This window comes from Symphalangus syndactylus, chromosome 18, assembly GCF_028878055.3.
Source record: "Symphalangus syndactylus isolate Jambi chromosome 18, NHGRI_mSymSyn1-v2.1_pri, whole genome shotgun sequence".
In the NCBI taxonomy this organism is placed as follows: Eukaryota; Metazoa; Chordata; class Mammalia; order Primates; family Hylobatidae; genus Symphalangus; species Symphalangus syndactylus.
Genome location: NC_072440.2, coordinates 83,723,878 through 83,744,043, shown reverse-complemented (window position 1 = coordinate 83,744,043; position 20,166 = coordinate 83,723,878). Strand labels below are relative to the sequence as shown.

The window sequence follows — 20,166 nt, the reverse complement described above, 5'->3', positions numbered from 1 at the left end:
GAAATTTGCATTTTCTGGATGTAGGGGCTTGATATGGTTTGGCTTTGTGTCCCCACCCAAATCTCATCTTGAATGATACTCCTGTAACTCCCACGTGTTGTGGGAGGGACCCGGTGGGAGATCACTGAATCATGGGGGCGCTTTCTCTCATACTTTCCTCATGGTAGTGAGTAAGTCTCATGAGATCTGATTTTTTTTTTTTAACAAGGAGTTTCTGCTTTCGCTTCTGCCTCATTTTTCTCTTGCTTCCGCCATGTAAGTAGTACCGTTCGCCTTCCGCCATGATTGTGAGGCCTCCCCAGCCACGCAGAACTGTGAGTCCAATCAGCCTCGTTCTTTTGTAAATTGCCCAGTTTCAAGTATGTCTTTATCAGCAGCGTGAAAACGGACTAATACAGGCTGCTTTCTTGTTTTGTTTGTTTGATATTTGGCTTTCCTGCAGTGGTTTCAGCCTGCAAGCCCTTTGATCTCCCAGGGATGGGGTGGGGCAGAGCCATGCTGTTGCGGGTGCTGTGTTCTCCAGGCTGGGAAAGGCAGGGCCATTCTGGGCCCTGAGGCTGCGCCACCCCCGGTGCCCAACAGGCGGCCACACCAGCCTGTTCTGCTTTAAACAGGTCATGACTGCGTGGGGCATAGGGTTATTGGGGCATTGCGTGCAGGACCAAGATGGAGATGGGGGCTGCTCCCCCCAGGCCTCTTCTCCCTCGTGCTCTCTTGGGCCAGGTGGGCAGCTCAGTTGCATTTCTTGGTTTGGGAAGGGGGAAGACCTGGGGCATTTTGCCATTTGCTCGCCTAGCCCTCACTCAGTATTGTCTCCTGGAAGACTGGAAAGTTCCGGGAAATCTGGTCCTCATCATAGAATCTGATCTCAAGTAGGTGGCTCCCACCTCAAAGGTTCCATTTGCCTGGAGAGAGCCTCATGGGGTGAGGAGAAAGGATGCTGGTATGTTTTGCCCTTGGGACTGGCAGCCTAAAGGGAAAAACATTTCTGGTGAAGGAGGCTGCTGCCTTTTGTCATCGAGATTGAATCCTAGCAAAGAGGGATGGGTAAACAAAATGTATTCTATCCATACAATGGAAACGATTCAGCATGAAGAAGTAAGGAAATTCTGACACCTGCTATATAGCGTGGATGAGCCTTGAGGACATCTGTTAAGTAAAATAAGCCAGGCACCAAATGGCAATATTGTCTGATTCTACTGATACGAGTGGTCAAATTCATAGAGATAGAAAGTAGAAGGGTGATTGCCAGGAGCCTGAGGGAGGGAGAAATGGGGAATCAGTGTCCAACAGGTGCAGGTTTCAGCTTTGGATGATAAAACGAGTTCTGCCTTTGCAGCAACATGGATGGAGCTGGAGATCATTGTCCTAAGCAAACTGAGGTAGGAACAGAAAACCAAATACTGTGTGTTCTCACTTATAAGTGGGAGCTAAATAATGAGAACACATGGACACAGAGAGGGGAACAACACACACTGGGGCCTCTCAGAGGGTGGAGGGTGGGAGGAGGGAGAGGATCAGGAAAAATAACGAATGGGTACTAGGCTTAATACCTGGTTGCTAACATAATCTGTACAACAAAACCCCATGACACATGTTGACCTAGGTTACAAACCTGCACATGTACCCGTAATTAAAATAAAAGTTAAAAAATAAAGAGTTCTGGAAATGGATGATGGTGTTGGTTGCCCAACATTGTGGGTGTAGTTAACATCACTGAACTGTACACTTAAAAATGGTTAAAATGGTAAATTTTATGTTATGGCTATGTCAATCTAAAGAAAGAAATGGAGGCAAAATTAATATAAAGAGTTTATTTGGGCCAAGGTTAAGGACTATAGCTCAGGACACACTTCCAAGTTGCCTTGGGAATGCTTTGTTTGGCCTCTGCTACAAGCAGGTTATTTTTTTGTTTGTTTTGTTTTTTTGTTTTTTGAGACAGAGTCTTGCTCTGTCACCCAGGCTGGAGTACAGTGGCACGATTTTGGTTCACTGCAACCCCTGCCTCCCAGGTTCAAGTGATTCTCCTGCCTCAGCCTCCCGAGTAGCAGGGACCACAGGTGTGCACCACCACGCCCGGCTAATTTTTGTATCTTTAGTAGAGATGGGGTTTCACTATGTTGACCAGGCTGGTCTTGAACTCCTGACTTCAGGTGATCTTCCCACCTTGGCTTTCCAAAGTGCTAGGATTACAGGCGTGAGCCACTGCGCCTGGCCGCAAGCAGGTTTTTAAAAGCTAAAGGGGGCGGGTGCTCAGGAGACTGAGGCAGCTTGAGCCCAGGAGTTTGAGTCTAGCCTGGGTGACACAGCAAGACCTTTTCTCTTAAAAAACTTTTTTAATTGCTTAAAAGTTTTAGTTAAAAAGGCAAAAGGAGACAATGAGTGGGCTGATAAAAAGTTGTTTGTCAGGAATTCTCATTGGTTAATGGAAATAACATTGATTAGTAATTGGCTATACATTGTTGAACTACAGGGTAAGAGTTACGGCGTCCAGAGTGTGTGGCATTTTATAGCTACTTGGTGTCAGTTAGTCTTAGAGTCCACATAGCAAGGGGCTGTAAGACATAATTAGTTAGCCCAAGATGGTGGAGAGGATGAGATGTGGCATGCTGTCACTTTTCTTATTTTTTTTAACTATTACAAAAGTTTATTTTACAAAAAGTCTAATATGAAAATGTTCATGACCTAATTTTTACATCATAGGCAAACGGGCCCTTTGGAGAGGGGGGACATGAATGTCTCTGTTGAACAGCCACTATTTACACTTGTTCCAAGGCTTCTAACATGATGATACTATTTCCTCAAATTACCAACATTGCAATATTGTTCTGTTGCTCGCTAGTTGCCATCTCCACACATTCATCTATCACAAGATTCATAAAGGCATAAATCCTCGCAGCATTCCTTGGACATGTCTGCCACTGTTTAATTTCAGTGATAACTTCTTGTCCATAATTTTTTTCAGCTTGTGATGGTGAGCTTTGCCACCTGTGCTGCAGTCTCACAGATGCCTTGAAATGGAATGTGATGTTGTTACTTTTCATTGCCTCTCTGGGCCTGATAACTAAAGAGCGTGCAGATAAAAAGGTTCTCTTCTTTCTCATATATTTTACTACAATAAAAAAAAATTTTTAGGCCGGGGCAGTGTGCCTCATGCCTGTAATCCTAGCATTTTGGGAGGCTGAGGCGGGTGGATCACCTGAGGTCAGGAGTTGAGACCAGCCTGGCCAACATGGTGAAACCCCATCTCTACTAAAAATACAAAAATTAGCTAGGCATGGTGGCGCACACCTGTAATTTCAGCTACTTGGGAGGCTGAGGCAGGAGAATTGTTGAACCTGGGGGGCGGAGGTTGCAGTGAGCAGAGATTGCTCCACTGCACTCCAGCCTGAGTGAAAGAGTGAGACTCCATCTCAAAAATAGTAATAATAAAAATAAAAAAATAAAAAAATTTAGCCAGGTGTGGTGGGTATGCCTGTGGTCCCAGCTACTTGGGGGTTGAGGCATGAGAATTGCTTGAACCTGGGAGATCAAGGCTGCAGGGACCTCCACCTGCCGATATCTTATGCCTTGTAAACTAAGATCATGCCACTGTACTCCAGTCTGGGTCACAAAGTGAGACCCTGTCTCAAAAAGAAAAAAAAAAAGAGTGAACCAGGATCACGAAGCACAGACAGCCTATGCCATCATTTTACTGCTATTCACACGACCCTCTCTAAAACAGTCTGACTCCTTCACAGATGGAGATCTCACTACCTGGAGAGTTTTGAATCTCAAGTGAGAAAACCTGCGCTGGCACCTGGGCGCTAAGCCTCAGCTTCCTCACACCTCAAATGGGAGAAGTAGCACTTTCCTACCTCACAGAGCCGCCATGAGGATCAGTGAGGTAATATGCGGGAAAATACTTTTAAACCCTAAAGCGCTCTGAAAAGGTAAGGGATTATTAGCATTATTATAATTGCCCACATAGGTCATCGGCTCCTTTAGGGGATCGTTCTGATTGTTGGGAAGTTCTGGCAGAGTTGTGAAGTAGCAAAGGTTGTTCTTACTATTACCTCACCTCTTACTGTATATATCTTGGTATGTCTCTCTTCTTTTAGCAACTTCATGCTCCATCCCAACCCTTGTTATCCTCAGCAGTACCTGTATCTTATCCTCCTGCTTAGATCTTATGCCTTGGGAACTAAGATGCTACCTCCTCCAGAAAGCCTTCCCAGATACTCCCTTCCTCTCCCCTCACCTGAACCAGATGAAGTCTTGGGACCTGTGTGATGCAATGAATATGTAATGAGATCATAAAGACTTAGGTTTGAATTCTGCTGTGGTTGTTTACTATTCACGTGACCTTGGTAAAACACAACCTTCTTGGGCCTCAACATCTCCCTGTAAAGTAATGGCGATAAACTACCTAACAGAATGATAATGAAGATTAAATAACATAATCAACAGGGCTAGAATGTGGAGGATGCTTAATAAATAATGGTTTCTTTCCTTTGAACTCTCATAGCCCGTTATCTGAACTTTCAGTCTTGCATTATAGATAATAGTATCATTCATTCATTTGTTCAACAATTGTTTAATTGAATATAAAGGCAGTAAGTGTTAAGAAGAAAAACAGAGCAAGATAGGAAATGTTGTGCTCTATTGCTATTTTATTTTGAGTGTCTAGGAAACATTTCATTGATGAGGCATCATTTGAGCAGAGAACTGAGGGAGTGAGCCCTGTAGTTACCAGAGCAGATACCAGGACAAATGTAAAGCCCCTGAGGCAGGTACATGGTGCCTTTGAGGAACAGCAAGGAAGCCAAGGTGGCCAGATCACAGCAAGAGAGGGAGGAAGTGTATAAAGAGGGGAAGATCAGAGACGTATCTGGGTCCAGATCACCCGGGGCCTTTGTAGACTGTGGTAGGGACTCATTTCTTTTCTTTGATGAGGTAGAAGGCCAGTGAAGAGTGTTGAGCAAGGAGTGAAAAACTGGCATAGGTGTTAAAAGGTTTCCTTGGCTGCTATGTGGAAAATCACCTGTACAGTACCAGGAGTAGAAACAGGAGATCAGGGCTGAGTGTGGCAGCTCACACCTGTAATCCCAGCACTTTGGGAGGGCGAGTCAGGAGACCAGCCTGGGCAACATACTGAGACCCCACCTCTACAAAATAAAATAAAATAATAAAATAAAATAAAATAAAGATCAATGAGTAGGCTATTGCAGCAATCCAGGTGTATTCAAAACTCTTCTAGAAATAAGAAAACAAAAAAAAAAAAACAGTGGCTTGGACCAGGAAGACAAAGAGAAGCAGAAAAAATGGTCAGATTCTGAATACATTTTAATTTGAAAATAGAAACAAGAATCCTTGCTGGGGTGTGAGAGAAAGAATGAATGCCATGGTTTTTGCCTGGGAACCATTAAGCCGGTGTTTCCATCACAAAGACAGGCAAGTCTATGGGAGAAAGCAGGTTTAGGTGGGGCAGAGTGGGAATCAGGATTTTTGTATTGACCTAGCTTTTTACTGTTTCCCATGCTCTTCCTTTGTTTCTAATGATCCACATTTGTCTTCTGTATTGTTTCCTTTCAGCCTGAGAACTTTCTTCAGCATTTCTTATAATGAAGATGCTAATGGTGAATTCTTTTAGTTTTCTTTTTCTTGGGGAAATATATTTGTTTTACCTTCATTTTTGAAGGATATTTCATAAATCTGGGGTTGAAAAACTGGCTTCTGCCCTCCATGGTTTCTGATGAGAAGTCACCAGTGATTTGATTTTTTTTTCCACCCCATGTGTAACATATCTTTTTTCTTGGGCTGTGTCAAGATTTCCTCTTTATCTTTGATTTTTAGCAGTTGGACTATGATGTGCCTAAGGGAGATTTTCTTTGTATTTATCCTGCTTGAGGTATACTGGGTTTCTTGAGTCTGTAAATGCATGTCTTTCACCAAATAAGGGGAAATTTTAGCCATTGTTTCTTCAAATATTTTCTGTTCTTTTATCCTGTAGTCTTTCTTTTTTCCTTCTGGGGTTTCATTTTACATGTTAAACATTTTGATACTGTTTTTACAGGCTTTTGAGGCTCTGTGTTTTTGTTGTTGTTGTTTGTTTTCAATCTTTGTTCTCTTTGTTGTGATTGGATACTTTTTGTACTGATCTAATTTCAAGGTTGTTGACTCCTTTATTATCTGAATGCTGTTGTTAGGCCAAACTGGTGAATCTTTTGTTTCAAACATTATCTTTTCCAGTTCTAGAATTTCTATTTAGTTTTCCTCTAAATCAAGTTTATTTCTCTGCTGAGGTTTCCTATCTTTTTATTTGTTGTGCATGTATCATCCTCACCTTGCAAAGCATAGTTATAATAGCTACTTGAGAATTATGATTTTGTTAATTCCAATATCTAGGTCATCTCAGGGTCAGTCTCTGTTGATTGTCTTGTCTCTTAAAAATGGATCACATTTTCCATGTTCTTCATATACTAAATAATTTGGATATTCTGAACATTATGATTGTTAAGTTGTGGAGACTCTGGATTCTGTTATTTCCCCTAACTGCTGATTTTTTTTTTTTTTATAGATTCTTACTTTGTCACTCAGGCTGGAGTGTGGTGGCACAATCATAGCTCACTGCAGTCTCAAACTTCTGGGCTCAAGCGATCTTCCCACCTCAAGCCTCCCAAGTAGCCACCATGCCTGGCTACTTTTTAAACATTTTTATTTAAATTTTATTTTTTGTAGAGAGGTGTCTCGCTTTGTTGCCTAGTCTGGTCTCACACTCCTGGCTTCAAGTGCTCATCTGGCTCTAGCCTCCCAAAGCACTGGGATTAAAGGATTGAGCCACTACGTCTGGCCAAATGCTGATTTTTAAATTTTGTTTTGTTTTAAGCAAGCTATTAACTTGGTTGGATCAAGCTGTAAACCATCTCTTGAGCACCAGTTTAAATCTCAGTTTAGTTTGTGCATTCTTATCTGGGCTGCTTGAGCCTGCCTCATGCATGCATGGACTAGGAATTGGCCAGAGATTTGGACAGTTTTTACACAGAATTTGTGGTTCTTCTTCTCTGCGTCTCTCTGTTTATGGATTCTCCCTCTCACTTTCCAATGGCTGTGGTTGCCTCGAACTCTATCCTTTGATTCTTTAGGCCAGAAGGACTGCAGACTTTCTATCATCATTTTATCTGCCCTGTGTGACTCTACCATGGCCTGCCTTTTGGATAAAAGCCATAAAAACCGTGAAACTCATCCCATATACATTTTCATTTTCCAAGTAGTAACTCCTCTCCAGAAACTGCCTGCTTTTGTTCACACTCCAGGGCCTTCAGGTCGTTGTTTTTCCTATTTTGTTCAGAGTTTATGATAGTTACTTGTAGGGGTTTATACTGTAGGAGCTCACTATGCTACCCTGGAAACAGAACTGCAAGAAGTTTTGTTTTGGACACATTACGTTTCAGATGGTCACAAGATAAACAAGTGAAGATGTGCACTAGCCAGTTGGATATATGCACCCGGAGCTCTGGAGATAGATAAATCATTTAACATTTGACAGGGTATAGAAGGTATGAAGAGTCATGCGTGTGGGTAAAATCACCTAGGCTGTGAGTGTAGATGCGTAAGGGAAACAGGCCCACAACCCAGGTCAGTGCACTCCAGTGTTTACACATCAGCATGATGAGGAAGAAGTAAGAATGCAGATGAGAAAGAGTGGGCAATGTCGAAAGAGGAAAACCACAAAAGCGTTGTCTTAAAGTCAAAATGAAGAAAGTATTTCAAAAAGAGACAGAGTGACCAACTGTATCAAATGCTGTTAATGGCTTAAGTAAGATAAAGATGAAAAGTTCACTACTAGGTTTAGCAACATGAAGGTCCTTAGTGAACTGACAACTGTTTTGTTCCAGTGGATGACTCAGAACTCACTGAAATGAAGAATTGAGTCCATGAGTTTGGAGAAAGGTTTCAAGAAATTTTAACAGCCAAGAGAACAGAAAAATAGGATTGAAGCTGGAGGGGGCTATGAAGTCAAGAGAAGTTATGTTTTGATTTTTGACATTGGGAAAAATTATATCATGTTGGTATGCCAGAGGGCATAATTGAGAGGGGATCATTGATGTGTCAGGAAAGTGAGAGTTGGACCGGGTGTGGAGGCTCACACCTGTGATCCCAGCACTTTGGGAGGCCAAGGTGGGAGGATCATTTGAGCTCAGGACCAGCCTGGGCAACATAGAGAGACCCTATCTCTCACTTAAAGGAAAAAAAGAAAGTGAGAGTACAGAATCCTGTGCTCCAGTAGAGAGCCAGCCTTAGATAGAATTGTAGGCAGCTCATTCATAGCAACTGTCAAAAGCCACACTATCATTTTTTGTCAGTTCCTTCAGTCTGCAGATGATACTAAAGAAACCTATTCAACAAGTTAAGCAATTCAGGAATATGGAGAGAGGGAATACAGACTATGCCACTAATTCATTGCCATACCCCAGGCGATCTTATGGGAGAGGCATTAAGGGGCTGAGATGGAGGGATGGAGGGAACAGGACTGGCCATGGGGTGGACTCCAAAGACATGATGCATGCAGAAGTTCCTGGCTTCCTCGTGGGGTAGGGTGAGGAGTGTGGCCAGTATGCAAGTGTCAGGATGGTGGTGGTCACGGTGGGGAGGTATGTCTGTGAATGGCGGGACACATAGACCTCATTTGAGAAGATGGATAGCAGCTTACTGAGGAAAGTCTGGAATCTGCCTGTGCACTCTGCTGTGGCCTCCTCAACTCAGGAATGAAGCCCATAAGAGCTTGGTCCCAGGCCTGGTTGTCACCTTGCTCTCATCAGGATTGCACTTGGTTGCCATCTTGCACCACCCCTGGCCAGATAAAATTAATCTGAGACAGGATTTGGCTCACAGAGCAGGGTTGCCCCCACTCTGTCTCTGACCTAGTGGCTTTCAAACTCTCTTTCACCAATTTTACATCATAATTTGGTGCACACACATATATGATATATAGACTTACATAGTATGCAAACAAGACTTTAATGAAACAATTGCTCATTTAGTCACTTGTGATGCACTCTGGTATTTTCCATTTTTTTTTATTATTATACTTTAAGTTTTAGGGTACATGTGGACAATGTGCAGGTTTATTACCTATCTATACATGTGCCATGTTGGTGTGCTGCACCCATTAACTCGTCATTTAGCATTAGGTATATCTCCTAATGCTATCCCTCCCCCCCTCCCCCACCCTACAACAGTCCCCAGTGTGTGATGTTCCCCTTCCTGTGTCCATGTGTTCTCATTGTTCAATTCCCACCTATGAATGAGAACATGCGGTGTTTGGTTTTTTGTCCTTGGGATAGTTTGCTAAGAATGATGGTTTCCAGCTTCATCCATGTCCCTACAAAGGACATGAACTCATCACTTTTTATGGCTGCATAGTATTCCATGGTGTATATGTGCCACATTTTCTTAATCCAGTCTATCGTTGTTGGACATTTGGGTTGGTTCCAAGTCTTTGCTATTGTGAACAGGGCCGCAATAAACATACGTGTGCATGTCTTTCTAGCAGCATGATTTATAATCCTTTGGGTATATACCCAGTAATTGGATGGCTGGGTCAAATGGTATTTCTAGTTCTAGATCCCTGAGGAATCGCCACACTGACTTCCACAATGGTTGAACTAGTTTACAGTCCCACCAACAGTGTAAAAGTGTTCCTATTTCTCCACATCCTCTCCAGCACCTGTTGTTTCCTGACTTTTTAATGATGGCCATTCTAACTGGTGTGAGATGGTATCTCATTGTGGTTTTGATTTGCATTTCTCTGATGGCCAGTGATTATGAGCATTTTTGCATGTGTTTTTTGGCTGCATAAATGTCTTCTTTTGAGAAGTATCTGTTCATATCCTTCGCCCACTCGTTGATGGGGTTGTTTGTTTTTTTCTTGTAAATTTGTTTGAGTTCATTGTAGATTCTGGATATTAGCCCTTTGTCAGATGAGTAGGTTGCAAAAATTTTCTCCCATTCTGTAGGTTGCCTGTTCACTCTGATGGTGGTTTCTTTTGCTGTGCAGAAGCTCTTTAGTTTAATGAGATCCCATTTGTCAATTTTGGCTTTTGTTGCCATTCCTTTTGGTGTTTTAGACATGAAGTCCTTGCCCATGCCTATGTCCTGAATGGTATCGCCTAGGTTTTCTTCTAGGGTTTTTATGGTTTTAGGTCTAACATGTAAGTCTTTAATCCATCTTGAATTAATTTTTGTGTAAGGTGTAAGGAAGTGATCCAGTTTCAGCTTTCTACATATGGCTAGCCAGTTTTCCCAGCACCATTTATTAAATAGGGAATCCTTTCCCCATTTCTTCTTTTTGTCAGATTTGTCAAAGATCAGATAGTTGTAGATATGTGGTGTTATTTCTGAGGGCTCTGTTCTGTTCCATTGGTCTATATCTCCGTTTTGGTACCAATACCATGCTGATTTGATTACTATAGCCTTGTAGTAGTTTGAAGTCAGGTGGCGTGATGCCTCTAGCTTTGTTCTTTGGGCTTAGGATTGACTTGGCAATGTGTGCTCTTTTTTGGTTCCATATGAACTTTAAGGTAGTTTTTTCCAATTCTGTGAAGAAAGTCATTGGTAGCTTGATGGGGATGGCATTGAATCTATAAATTACCTTGGGCAGTATGGCCGTTTTCATGATATTGATTCTTCCTACCCATGAGAATGGAATGTTCTTCCATTTGTTTGTGTCCTCTTTTATTTCATTGAGCAGTGATTTGTAGTTCTCCTTTAAGAGGTCCTTCACATCCCTTGTAAGTTGGATTCCTAGGTATTTTATTCTCTTTGAAGCAATTGTGAATGGGAGTTCACTCATGATTTGGCTCTCTGTTTGTCTGTTATTGGTGTGTAAGAATGCTTGTGATTTTTGCACATTGATTTTGTATCCTGAGACTTTGCTGAAGTTGCTTATCAGCTTAAGGAGATTTTGGGCTGAAACGATGGGGTTTTCTAGATACATAATCATGTCATCTGCAAACAGGGACAATTTGACTTCCTCTTTTCCTAATTGAATGCCCTTTATTCCCTTCTTTTGCCTGATTGCCCTGGCCAGAACTTCCAACACTGTGTTGAATAGGAGTGGTGAGAGAGGGCATCCCTGTCTTGTGCCAGTTTTCAAAGGGAATGCTTCCAGTTTTTGTCCATTCAGTATAATATTGGCTGTGGGTTTGTCATAGATAGCTCTTATTATTTTGAGATACGTCCCATCAATACCTAATTTATTGAGAGTTTTTAGCATGAAGGTTGTTGAATTTTGTCAAAGGCCTTTTCTGCAACTGTTGAGATAATCATATGGTTTTTGTCTTTGGTTCTGTTTATATGCTGGATTATGTTTATTGATTTTCGTATGTTGAACCAGCCTTGCATCCCAGGGATGAAGCCCACTTGATCATGGTGGATAAGCTTTTTGATGTGTTGCTGGATTCAGTTTGCCAGTATTTTATTGAGGATTTTTGCATCAGTGTTCATAAAGGATATTGGTCTAAAATTCTCTTTTTTTGTTGTGTCTCTGCCAGGCTTTGGTATCAGGATGATGCTGGCCTCATAAAATGAGTTAGGGAGGATTCCCTCTTTTTCTGTTGATTGGAATAGTTTCAGAAGGAATGCTACCAGCTGCTCCTTGTACCTCTGGTAGAATTCAGCTGTGAATCCATCTGGTCCTGGACTTTTTTTGGTTGGTAAGCTATTAATTATTGCTTCAATTTCAGAGCCTATTATTGGTCTATTCAGAGATTCAACTTCTTCCTGGTTTAGTCTTGGGAGAGTGTATGTGTCGAGGAATTTATCCATTTCTTCTAGATTTTCTAGTTTATTTGCGTAGAGGTGTTTATATTATTCTTTGATGGTAGTTTGTATTTCTGTGGGATCGGTGGTGATATCCCCTTTGTCATTTTTTATTGCATCTATTTGATTCTTCTCTCTTTTCTTCTTTATTAGTCTTGCTAGTGGTCTATCAATTTTGTTGATCTTTTCAAAAAACCAGCTCCTGGATTCATTGATTTTTTGAAGGGTTTTTTGTGTCTCTATTTCCTTCAGTTTTGCTCTGATCTTAGTTATTTCTTGCCATCTGCTAGCTTTTGAATGTGTTTGCTCTTGCTTCTCTAGTTCTTTTAATTGTGATGTTAGGGTGTCAATTTTAGATCTTTCCTGCTTTCTCTTGTGGGCATTTAGTGATATAAATTTCCCTCTACACACTGCTTTGAATGTGTCCCAGAGATTCTGGTATGTTGTGTCGTTGTTCTCTTTGGTTTCTAAGAACATCTTTATTTCTGCCTTCATTTTGTTATGTACCCAGTAGTCATTCAGGAGTAGGTTGTTCAGTTTCCATGTAGTTGAGCGGTTTTGAGTGAGTTTCTTAATCCTGAGTTCTAGTTTGATTGCACTGTGGTCTGAGAGACAGTTTGTTATAATTTCTGTTCTTTTATATTTGCTGAGGAGTGCTTTACTTCCAACTATGAGGTCAATTTTGGAATAGGTATGGTGTGGTGCTGAAAAGAACGTATATTCTGTTGATTTGGGGTGGAGAGTTCTGTAGATTTCTATTAGGTCCACTTGGTGCAGAGCTGAGTTCAATTCCTGGATATCCTTGTTAACTTTCTGTCTCATTGATCTGTCTAATGTTGACAGTGGGGTGTTAAAGTCTCCCATTATTATTGTGTGGGAGTCTAAGTCTCTTTATAGGTCACTAAGGACCTGCTTTATGAATCTGGGTGCCCCTGTATTGGGTGCATATATATTTAGGATAGTTCTTCTTGTTGAATTGATCCCTTTACCATTATGTAATGGCCTTCTTTGTTGTCTCTTTTGATCTTTGTTGGTTTAAAGTCTGTTTTATCTGAGACTAGGATTGCAACCCCTGCCTTTTTTTGTTTTCCATTTGCTTGATAGATCTTCCTCTATCCCTTTATTTTGAGCCTATGTGTGTCTCTGCACATGAGATGGGTTTCCTGAATACAGCACACTGATGGGTCTTGACTCTTTATCCAATTTGCCAGTCTGTGCCCTTTAATTGGAGCATTTAGCCCATTTACATTTAAGGTTAGTATTGTTGTGTGTGAATTTGATCCTGTCATTATGATGTTACCTGGTTATTTTCCTCGTTAGTTGATTCAGTTTCTTCCTAGACTTGATGGTCTTTACAATTTGGCATGTTTTTGCAGTGGCTGGTACCAGTTGTTCCTTTCCATGTTTAGTGCTTCCTTCAGGAGCTCTTTTAGGGCAGGCCTGGTGGTGACAAAATCTCTCAGCATTTGCTTGTCTGTAAAGTATTTTATTTCCCCTTCACTTATGAAGCTTAGTTTGGCTGGATATGAAATTCTGAGTTGAAAATTCTTTTCTTTAAGAATGTTGAATATTGGCCCCCAGTCTCTTCTGGCTTGTAGAGTTTCTGCCAAGAGATCAGCTGTTAGTTCGATGGGCTTCCTTTTGTGGGTAACCCGACCTTTCTCTCTGGCTGCCCTTAACATTTTTTCCTTCATTTCAACTTTGGTGAATCTGACAATTATGTGTCTTGGACTTGCTCTTGTCGAGGAGTATCTTTGTGATGTTCTCTGTATTTCCTGAATTTGAATGTTGGCCTGCCTTGCTAGATTGGGGAAGTTCTCCTGGATAATATCCTGCAGAGTGTTTTCCAACTTGGTTCCATTTTCCCCGTCACTTTCAGGTACGCCAATTAGACGTAGATTTGGTCTTTTCACATAGTCCCATATTTCTTGGAGGCTTTGTTCATTTCTTTTTATTCTTTTTTCTCTAAACTTCTCTTCACGCTTCATTTCATTCATTTCATATTCCATCGCTGATACCCTTTCTTCCAGTTGATCTCATCGGTTACTAAGGCTTGTGCATTCATCACGTAGTTCTCGTACCGTGGTTTTCAGCTCCATCAGGTCCTTTAAGGACTTTTCTGCATTGATTATTCTAGTTATCCATTCGTCTAATTTTTTTCAAAGTTTTTAACTTCTTTGCCATTGGTTCGAACTTCCTCCTTTAGCTTGGAGTAGTTTGATCTTCTGAAGCCTTCCTCTCTCAACTCATCAAAGTCATTCTCCATCCAGCTTTGTTCTGTTGCTGGTGAGGAGCTGCGTTCCTTTGTAGGAGGAGAGGCACGCTGATTTTTAGAGTTTCTGGTTTTTCTGCTCTGTTTTTTCCCCATCTTGTGGTTTTATCTACCTTTGGTCTTTGATGATGGTGACGTATAGATGGGTTTTTGGTGTGGATGTCCTTTCTGTTTGTTAGTTTTCCTTCTAACAGTCAGGACCCTCAGCTGCAGGTCTGTTGGAGTTTACTGGAGGTCCACTCCAGACCCTGTATGCCTGGGTATCAGCAGCGGTGGCTGCAGAACAGTGGATATTGGTGAACTGCAAATGCTGCTGCCTGATTATTCCTCTGGAATTTTTGTCTCAGAGGAGTACCCGGCTGTGTGAGGTGTCAGTCCGCCCTTACTGGGGGGTGCCTCCCAGTTAGGCTACTCAGGGGTCAGGGACCCACTTGAGGAGGCAGTCTGCCCGTTCTCAGATCTCAAGCTGCATGCTGAGAGAACCACTACTCTCTTCAAAGCTGTCAGACAGGGACATTTAAGTCTGCAGAAGTTATTGCTGTCTTTTGTTTGTCTGTGCCCTGCCCCCAGAGGTGGAGCCTACAGAGGCAGGCAGGCCTCCTTGAGCTGTGGTGGGCTCCACCCAGTTCGAGCTTCCCGGCCTCTTTGTTTACCTACTCAAGCCTGAGCAATGGTGGGCGCCCCTCCCCCAGCCTTGCTGCCGCCTTGCAGTTTGATCTCAGACTGCTGTGCTAGCAATGAGCGAGGCTCCGTGGGTGTAGGACCCTCCGAGCCAGGTACGGGATATAATCTCCTGGTGTGCCGTTTGTTAAGCCAGTTGGAAAAGCGCAGTATTAGGGTGGGAGTGACCTGATTTTCCAGGTGCTGTCTGTCACCCCTTTCTTTGACTAGGAAAGGGAATTCCCTGACCCCTTGCGCTTCCCGGGTGAGGCGATGCCTCACCCTGCTTCAGCTCATGCACGGTGCGCTGCACCCACTGTCCTGCACCCACTGTCTGGCACTCCCCAGTGAGATGAACCCAGTACCTCAGCTGGAAATGCGGAAATCACCCGTCTTCTGTGTCGCTCACGCTGGGAGCTATAGACTGGAGCTGTTCCTGTTTGGCCATCTTGGCTCCACCCCCCATATTTTCCATTTTTTTAATGCTAGTTACAACCAACGAAACTGATTTCATAACATCTAACCTGTAGTTGGGAAAATACCACTGTAACCACATAGATGACTTTGCTCTGGTTTGTCTCGTTCTTTCAGGGTGATGAGCAGCATAAAGATTCCAAGAAGCCTCAAACTGAGTTGATTATCTCGGTGTATCATCTATTCCCATAGATTAGCAAATGTGAACTTTAGAGCACATTTATGTAAATGTACTATTGGTTTCCCTTGACCTGACCTCAAACCTGACTTACTTTTCTGCACACTGAGAGCTACAGTGCTGAGCTCACCACTTCATTCCTTTGTTCTCTCCTTATCTCATCCACTGCACCTCACATTCCATCTTTCCCCACTCAGTCCCCCAGGAGCCCTTGGAGTTAAACTATTTGAATAATAGAATATCACAGGTGAAAGAGACGTAAGAAGTGTTTGATACAGTTATCCCTTTGGTGTTTTTCAGTGATCTCCAGTCTCTGCTTATATTTCTCTAGTGACAGAGGGCTCACTACTTAGCAAGGTAGTTTCTTTCCTTTCTTCCTTCTTTCTCTTTCTTTCTTTCTTTCTTTCTTTCTTTCTTTCTTTCTTTCTTTCTTTCTTTCTCTTTCTTCTTTCTTTCTTTTCTTTCTTTCCTTTTGGGCAGATACAGGGCCTTGCTTTGTTGCCCAGGCTGATCTGGAACTCCTAGACTCCAGCAATCCTCCTGTCTCTGCCTGCCAAAGTGCTGGGGTGGCAGGCATGACCCATGGCACCTAGCCTCATATTTTCAAAATAGGCCAGAAAGCTGCATTTTAAAATATAAAATCATCCCATTAAAAAATGTCAACTAATTAAAAATCTTTTTTAAATTTTTCATGAGCTGACAGCTCAGGCTCACTGAAGACACCTTGACACTCACATCTCCCTTCAGAGCCCAGTTCTGCGCCCGTAGTGCTGGAAGACTGAGTCTGGGTGGAGCCTGGTAACTTACCCACCCAGCTTTTACCCAGGTCTCTCCAGACAGTTCTCAAGTCACTGCTGTAGCCAGGGCCAAATTCAAGAAAACAACCACATTATCTGAAGAGCCAGAGGGAGCTGGCCTGAGTCTTGCACTAGTGGATTTTTGTTTGTTTGTTTGTTTTTGGCAAGTGGAGAAAGCAAATGAACCTGGAATACTATGTCAAAGAAGGCTTTGGATGGAATCCAATCCCCTACCCTGGCCAGGGTACTTACCTACTTGCTTCAGTCTTTCCTTAGCCTCTAGCTTCCTGAGTAACTTCCAACTTTCCAACTTTCCTTCTTAATGACTCTGTTTGCTTATCTATTTGCAAAGTAGTGAACATAAAAATATTTTTGTGTACTTTCAGATATAAAACATGCAATGACAGGGTAAAAATGTAGTTGCTTATCACAAAATTTTAAAAGTATCATGGGATCCACAGAATTATAGACTTTCGGAGGAAGAATGGGCCTTTCAACCAGCTAGCTGGCCAAATGAGGTAAACGAATGCAGGGAGTAATTTGCCTGAAGTTTTGATGCTGGGCCAGGTGTGGTGGCTCACACCTATAATCCCAGCACTTTCGGAGGCCAAGCTGAGTGGATCGCTTGAGCCCAGGAGTTCAAGACCAGCCTGGGCAACATGGTGAAACTCTGCTTCTACAAAAAAATTAACCAAGTGTGGTAGTGGTCCCAGCTGCATAGGAAGCTGAAGCAAGATGATAGATCACTTGAGCCCATGAGGTCAAGACTGCAGTGAGCCATGATTGTGCCACTGCACTCCAGCCTGGGTGACAGAGCAAGACCCTGTCTCAAAAAAAAAAAAAAAAAAAAAAGGAAAAAGAAAAAAGAAAGAAAGAAAATACATAGATACAGAAAGGTGAGGCATATAGAGGGCAAACCTCCCAGCAAGTCAGGACCAAAGATGGGGTGACCTCAGGCCCCTGCCCTCAGCCTCAAGCTTTTTCTTCTACAGTAGGGCTGGGAAAGAAACATGTGAACCTGGGGTGGGAGCAGCGGGCACTCGGAAGGTGTGGGGTAGTAGGGGACCCAGAGGGTCTTGTGCACACTGAGAGGAGTGTGTGAATATGCCGACATGTGCCATGTGCCATAGCACACGTTCTCTGGAGAAGGCACAAGAGGTTCACCGAGTCCCACAGGGATGTAGGAAGCTGTGTAATAATGTGAAACACTCCTTGGAAATTAAGCCATTCATCAATTCACTCAGCCATTTTGCTAATTTATGAAATGCTGACTTTGGGCCATACCCCGCACCTCTCCTTTGGGAGAGGCAAAGGAGCAGAAGCCAGGCTGGCTGCCTTTTTGGAGCTTTCAGCCCTGGGTAGGGAGAAGAATCAGGCCCACATCTAATTAGGAACCAAAGCAGGACCAATCGAGTGGCAGGTGAAGAGCTCAGGCAGCAAGGGCTTGGGGGTTCAGACACCAGAGTGGTTAGAAAGAGCTTCATGGAGGCGAAGGGCAAGGAGAGGATAGAGTCAGATGGTGGAGGTCTGGGGCCTGGCCAACGGGCAGAACAGACTCTCAGATGTAGTTTGGGATGTCAGGAGAAGGAGCCTTCATTTTACTCCTTCCTTGCACCAATGGGAGAAGTTTAAATTATAGGTTTTCTTAAATTTTTTAAATTTTAAACATTTTTTGAGACAGGGTCTTTCTCTGTCACCCAGGCTGGAGTGCAGTGGCTGGATCATGGCTCACTACCTCCCAGGCCCAAAGGATCCTTCCACTTCAGCCTCCTAAGTAGATGGGACCACAGGCACACAGTCCGACTATTTTTTTTTTTTTTGTAGAGATGGGGTCTTGCCATATTGCCCAGCCTAGTCTTGGACTCTTGGTCTCAAGCCATTCTCCTGCCTTGGCCTCCCAAAATATTGGGATTCTAAGTATGAGCCACCTCTTCTGGCCTCTAGGTCTTAATCTACATTCTAATTCATGGCTTTATTCATTTTGACACATTTTTATTGAGCAGCTACTCAGTGCTGTGCTGGTATGTGCTGGCAACTGGGGCTGTAGAAAGGCAAAGTTCTCAAGGACTCTATACAAAGACAGACCTATGATCCACAAAAGACTGAGGATCAGGGCTATTCTGGGGGCACAGGGTGCCAGTGGGCCTGGCCAGAGGAGGGACACCAAGGAGGTTAGGGAAAATGGCAGGGTGGTTTTCCAAGGGCACGGATTGCATTTGAAGTAAGAGTTATCCAGGCGGGGGAGGAGAGAGGGAAGGGGGTGGTCTCTGCTGAGAAAATACCGTATGCAAAGGCTCAGAAATGATGAGTGCTGGGTGCATTTAGTCTAACTGGAGTATGAGGCATAGGGGCATGGCTGGGTAGAGGGCAGGAAAGGGGGCTGGGAGATGAGCCCCAGAAATGTCCTTTCCATTTGTCTGGGGGCTCCAGGAGGCTGCTGGACTGCTGATTAACTAATTCCCCAATAAGCCTTCAAGTGAGGCCCAATCCAGTTGGACAAGAGCTCCCCTTGTCTCTGTGTGTGGTGACACCTCTGATTTGCCTGGTCATTTAGTTCTTCTCTTAGGAAGAGGGCTGGATAAGGAGAGACTCTGCTCACCACCCCGAGTAGGTTCTCTTTGCTTTGAGTTGTGTGGACTTCTGTGAGTAGACACTTACTGTTCTGGGGGAAGGACAGGCATGATGGGACAGTTTGGACCCCGTTCTCACATGTTCCTTTGCAGGTGGAGCTGGAAGGCTGCTGGGAAGGAGGTGTCAGCTGTGCGGTGGCCCTGAGCAGCCTCAGGAACCTGCCTCCTGCTTGCTGGGGACCATGATTTCTCACATCTCTAAGAGATGAAGGCAGATCCTCTGAGGTCAGCTTGTGAGAGAGAACCCTGGGGCCTTAGGAAGGAAACTCTCCGAGTCTGGGAGATGCTGATCCAGTGCCCCTGGCCTAGCCAATCAGGGCCACTCTGAGTGTGCTGGAAAGAGAGGCTTCTCTTCTATCTCCATCCTTGGAGGGATTTTGGCTGGATACTGGCCGGCAAGCATTGCCTTAGTCATAGTGATGGCAGGGGACTGGGACAGCCCTGGCTGTGTGATTTCCACAGCCACCCCCACAGGGCCTCAGTTCTTCAGTTTTCTATCCCAAGGGGACTAGTTGGAAGATCACTGACCCCTTAAACTGAGTAAGTCCCTGGGGGAAGGTGGATTTATGGAAGAGCAAATTCCTGAAAAGAGAGAGCATGGGCTAAAGCCATGTATTTATTTACTTATTTATTCATTCAACGTTTTGTTTTTTCTTTACTTGTTTTAAAAAAAAACCACTTCATCTCTTTGAAAAAATAGAAATAATACAGAAATCAACAAAGCCAGAAAAATGTTCCCCCTTGCTGGGAGGGTGAGCTACACACCCTGCCCACAAATAGAATGGGAAATGTAATTTCCTGAAAAATGGAGCTAAAGCAGGAAAATCGAAGAAGAAGAAGAGGAAGAAGAAGAAGGAGGAGGAGGAGGAGAAGAAGAAAGAGGAGGAGGGAGAAGGGGAAGTGGGATGGGGGGAAGGGGAGGAGGGGGAGAAAAGAGGAGGAGGGGGAGGAGGAGAGGGAGGAGGGGGAGGGGGAGGAAGAGGGGGAAAAGAAAGAGGAAGAGAGAAGGAGAGGAGGAGAAGGAGGAGGAAGTGGGAGGATATCCTTTCAAAGTTTTTGTTCTGTGCATACAAAAATACGAACACCTTAGGCCTCTTCCCATGCCAATAGTGTAACTCCACCTGGCTTTTGGCACCATTCATTCTGTTTGCACAGCACGAGAAGGTCTGTGAGGGGCAGCCTGACTGGTGGGTAGGATCTGCCAGTTGCACGAGCACAGCTTCTTCTTTGGCTGTTATCGGGGGTCATCTCTGCTCAGCCAGGCCTTTCCCTGTCCAAGGTCACTGTGCTGGAGGTACAGGAGGAACCAGAAAAAGGCCAAAGTGGTCTAACACACTGGGGTGAGGTGTGAGG

At 43.6% G+C, this 20,166-nt stretch overlaps 1 protein-coding gene and 1 pseudogene across 1 annotated transcript in view; one reads left to right on the top strand and one right to left on the bottom strand.

The window, feature by feature from the left end:
* PLB1 (phospholipase B1) overlaps positions 1 to 20,166 on the top strand; it is a 212,625-nt gene that overhangs the window by 6,806 nt on the left and 185,653 nt on the right. Inside the window, exons 2-3 of the mRNA XM_055253334.2 lie at positions 2,966 to 3,087; positions 3,741 to 3,886. Of these exons, the coding sequence (XP_055109309.2) occupies positions 3,872 to 3,886 (15 nt within the window). The 5' untranslated portion in view covers positions 2,966 to 3,087; positions 3,741 to 3,871. The remainder of the gene's footprint in view (positions 1 to 2,965; positions 3,088 to 3,740; positions 3,887 to 20,166) is intronic.
* Positions 2,745 to 2,977, bottom strand: LOC129468152 (small nuclear ribonucleoprotein G-like; annotated as a pseudogene).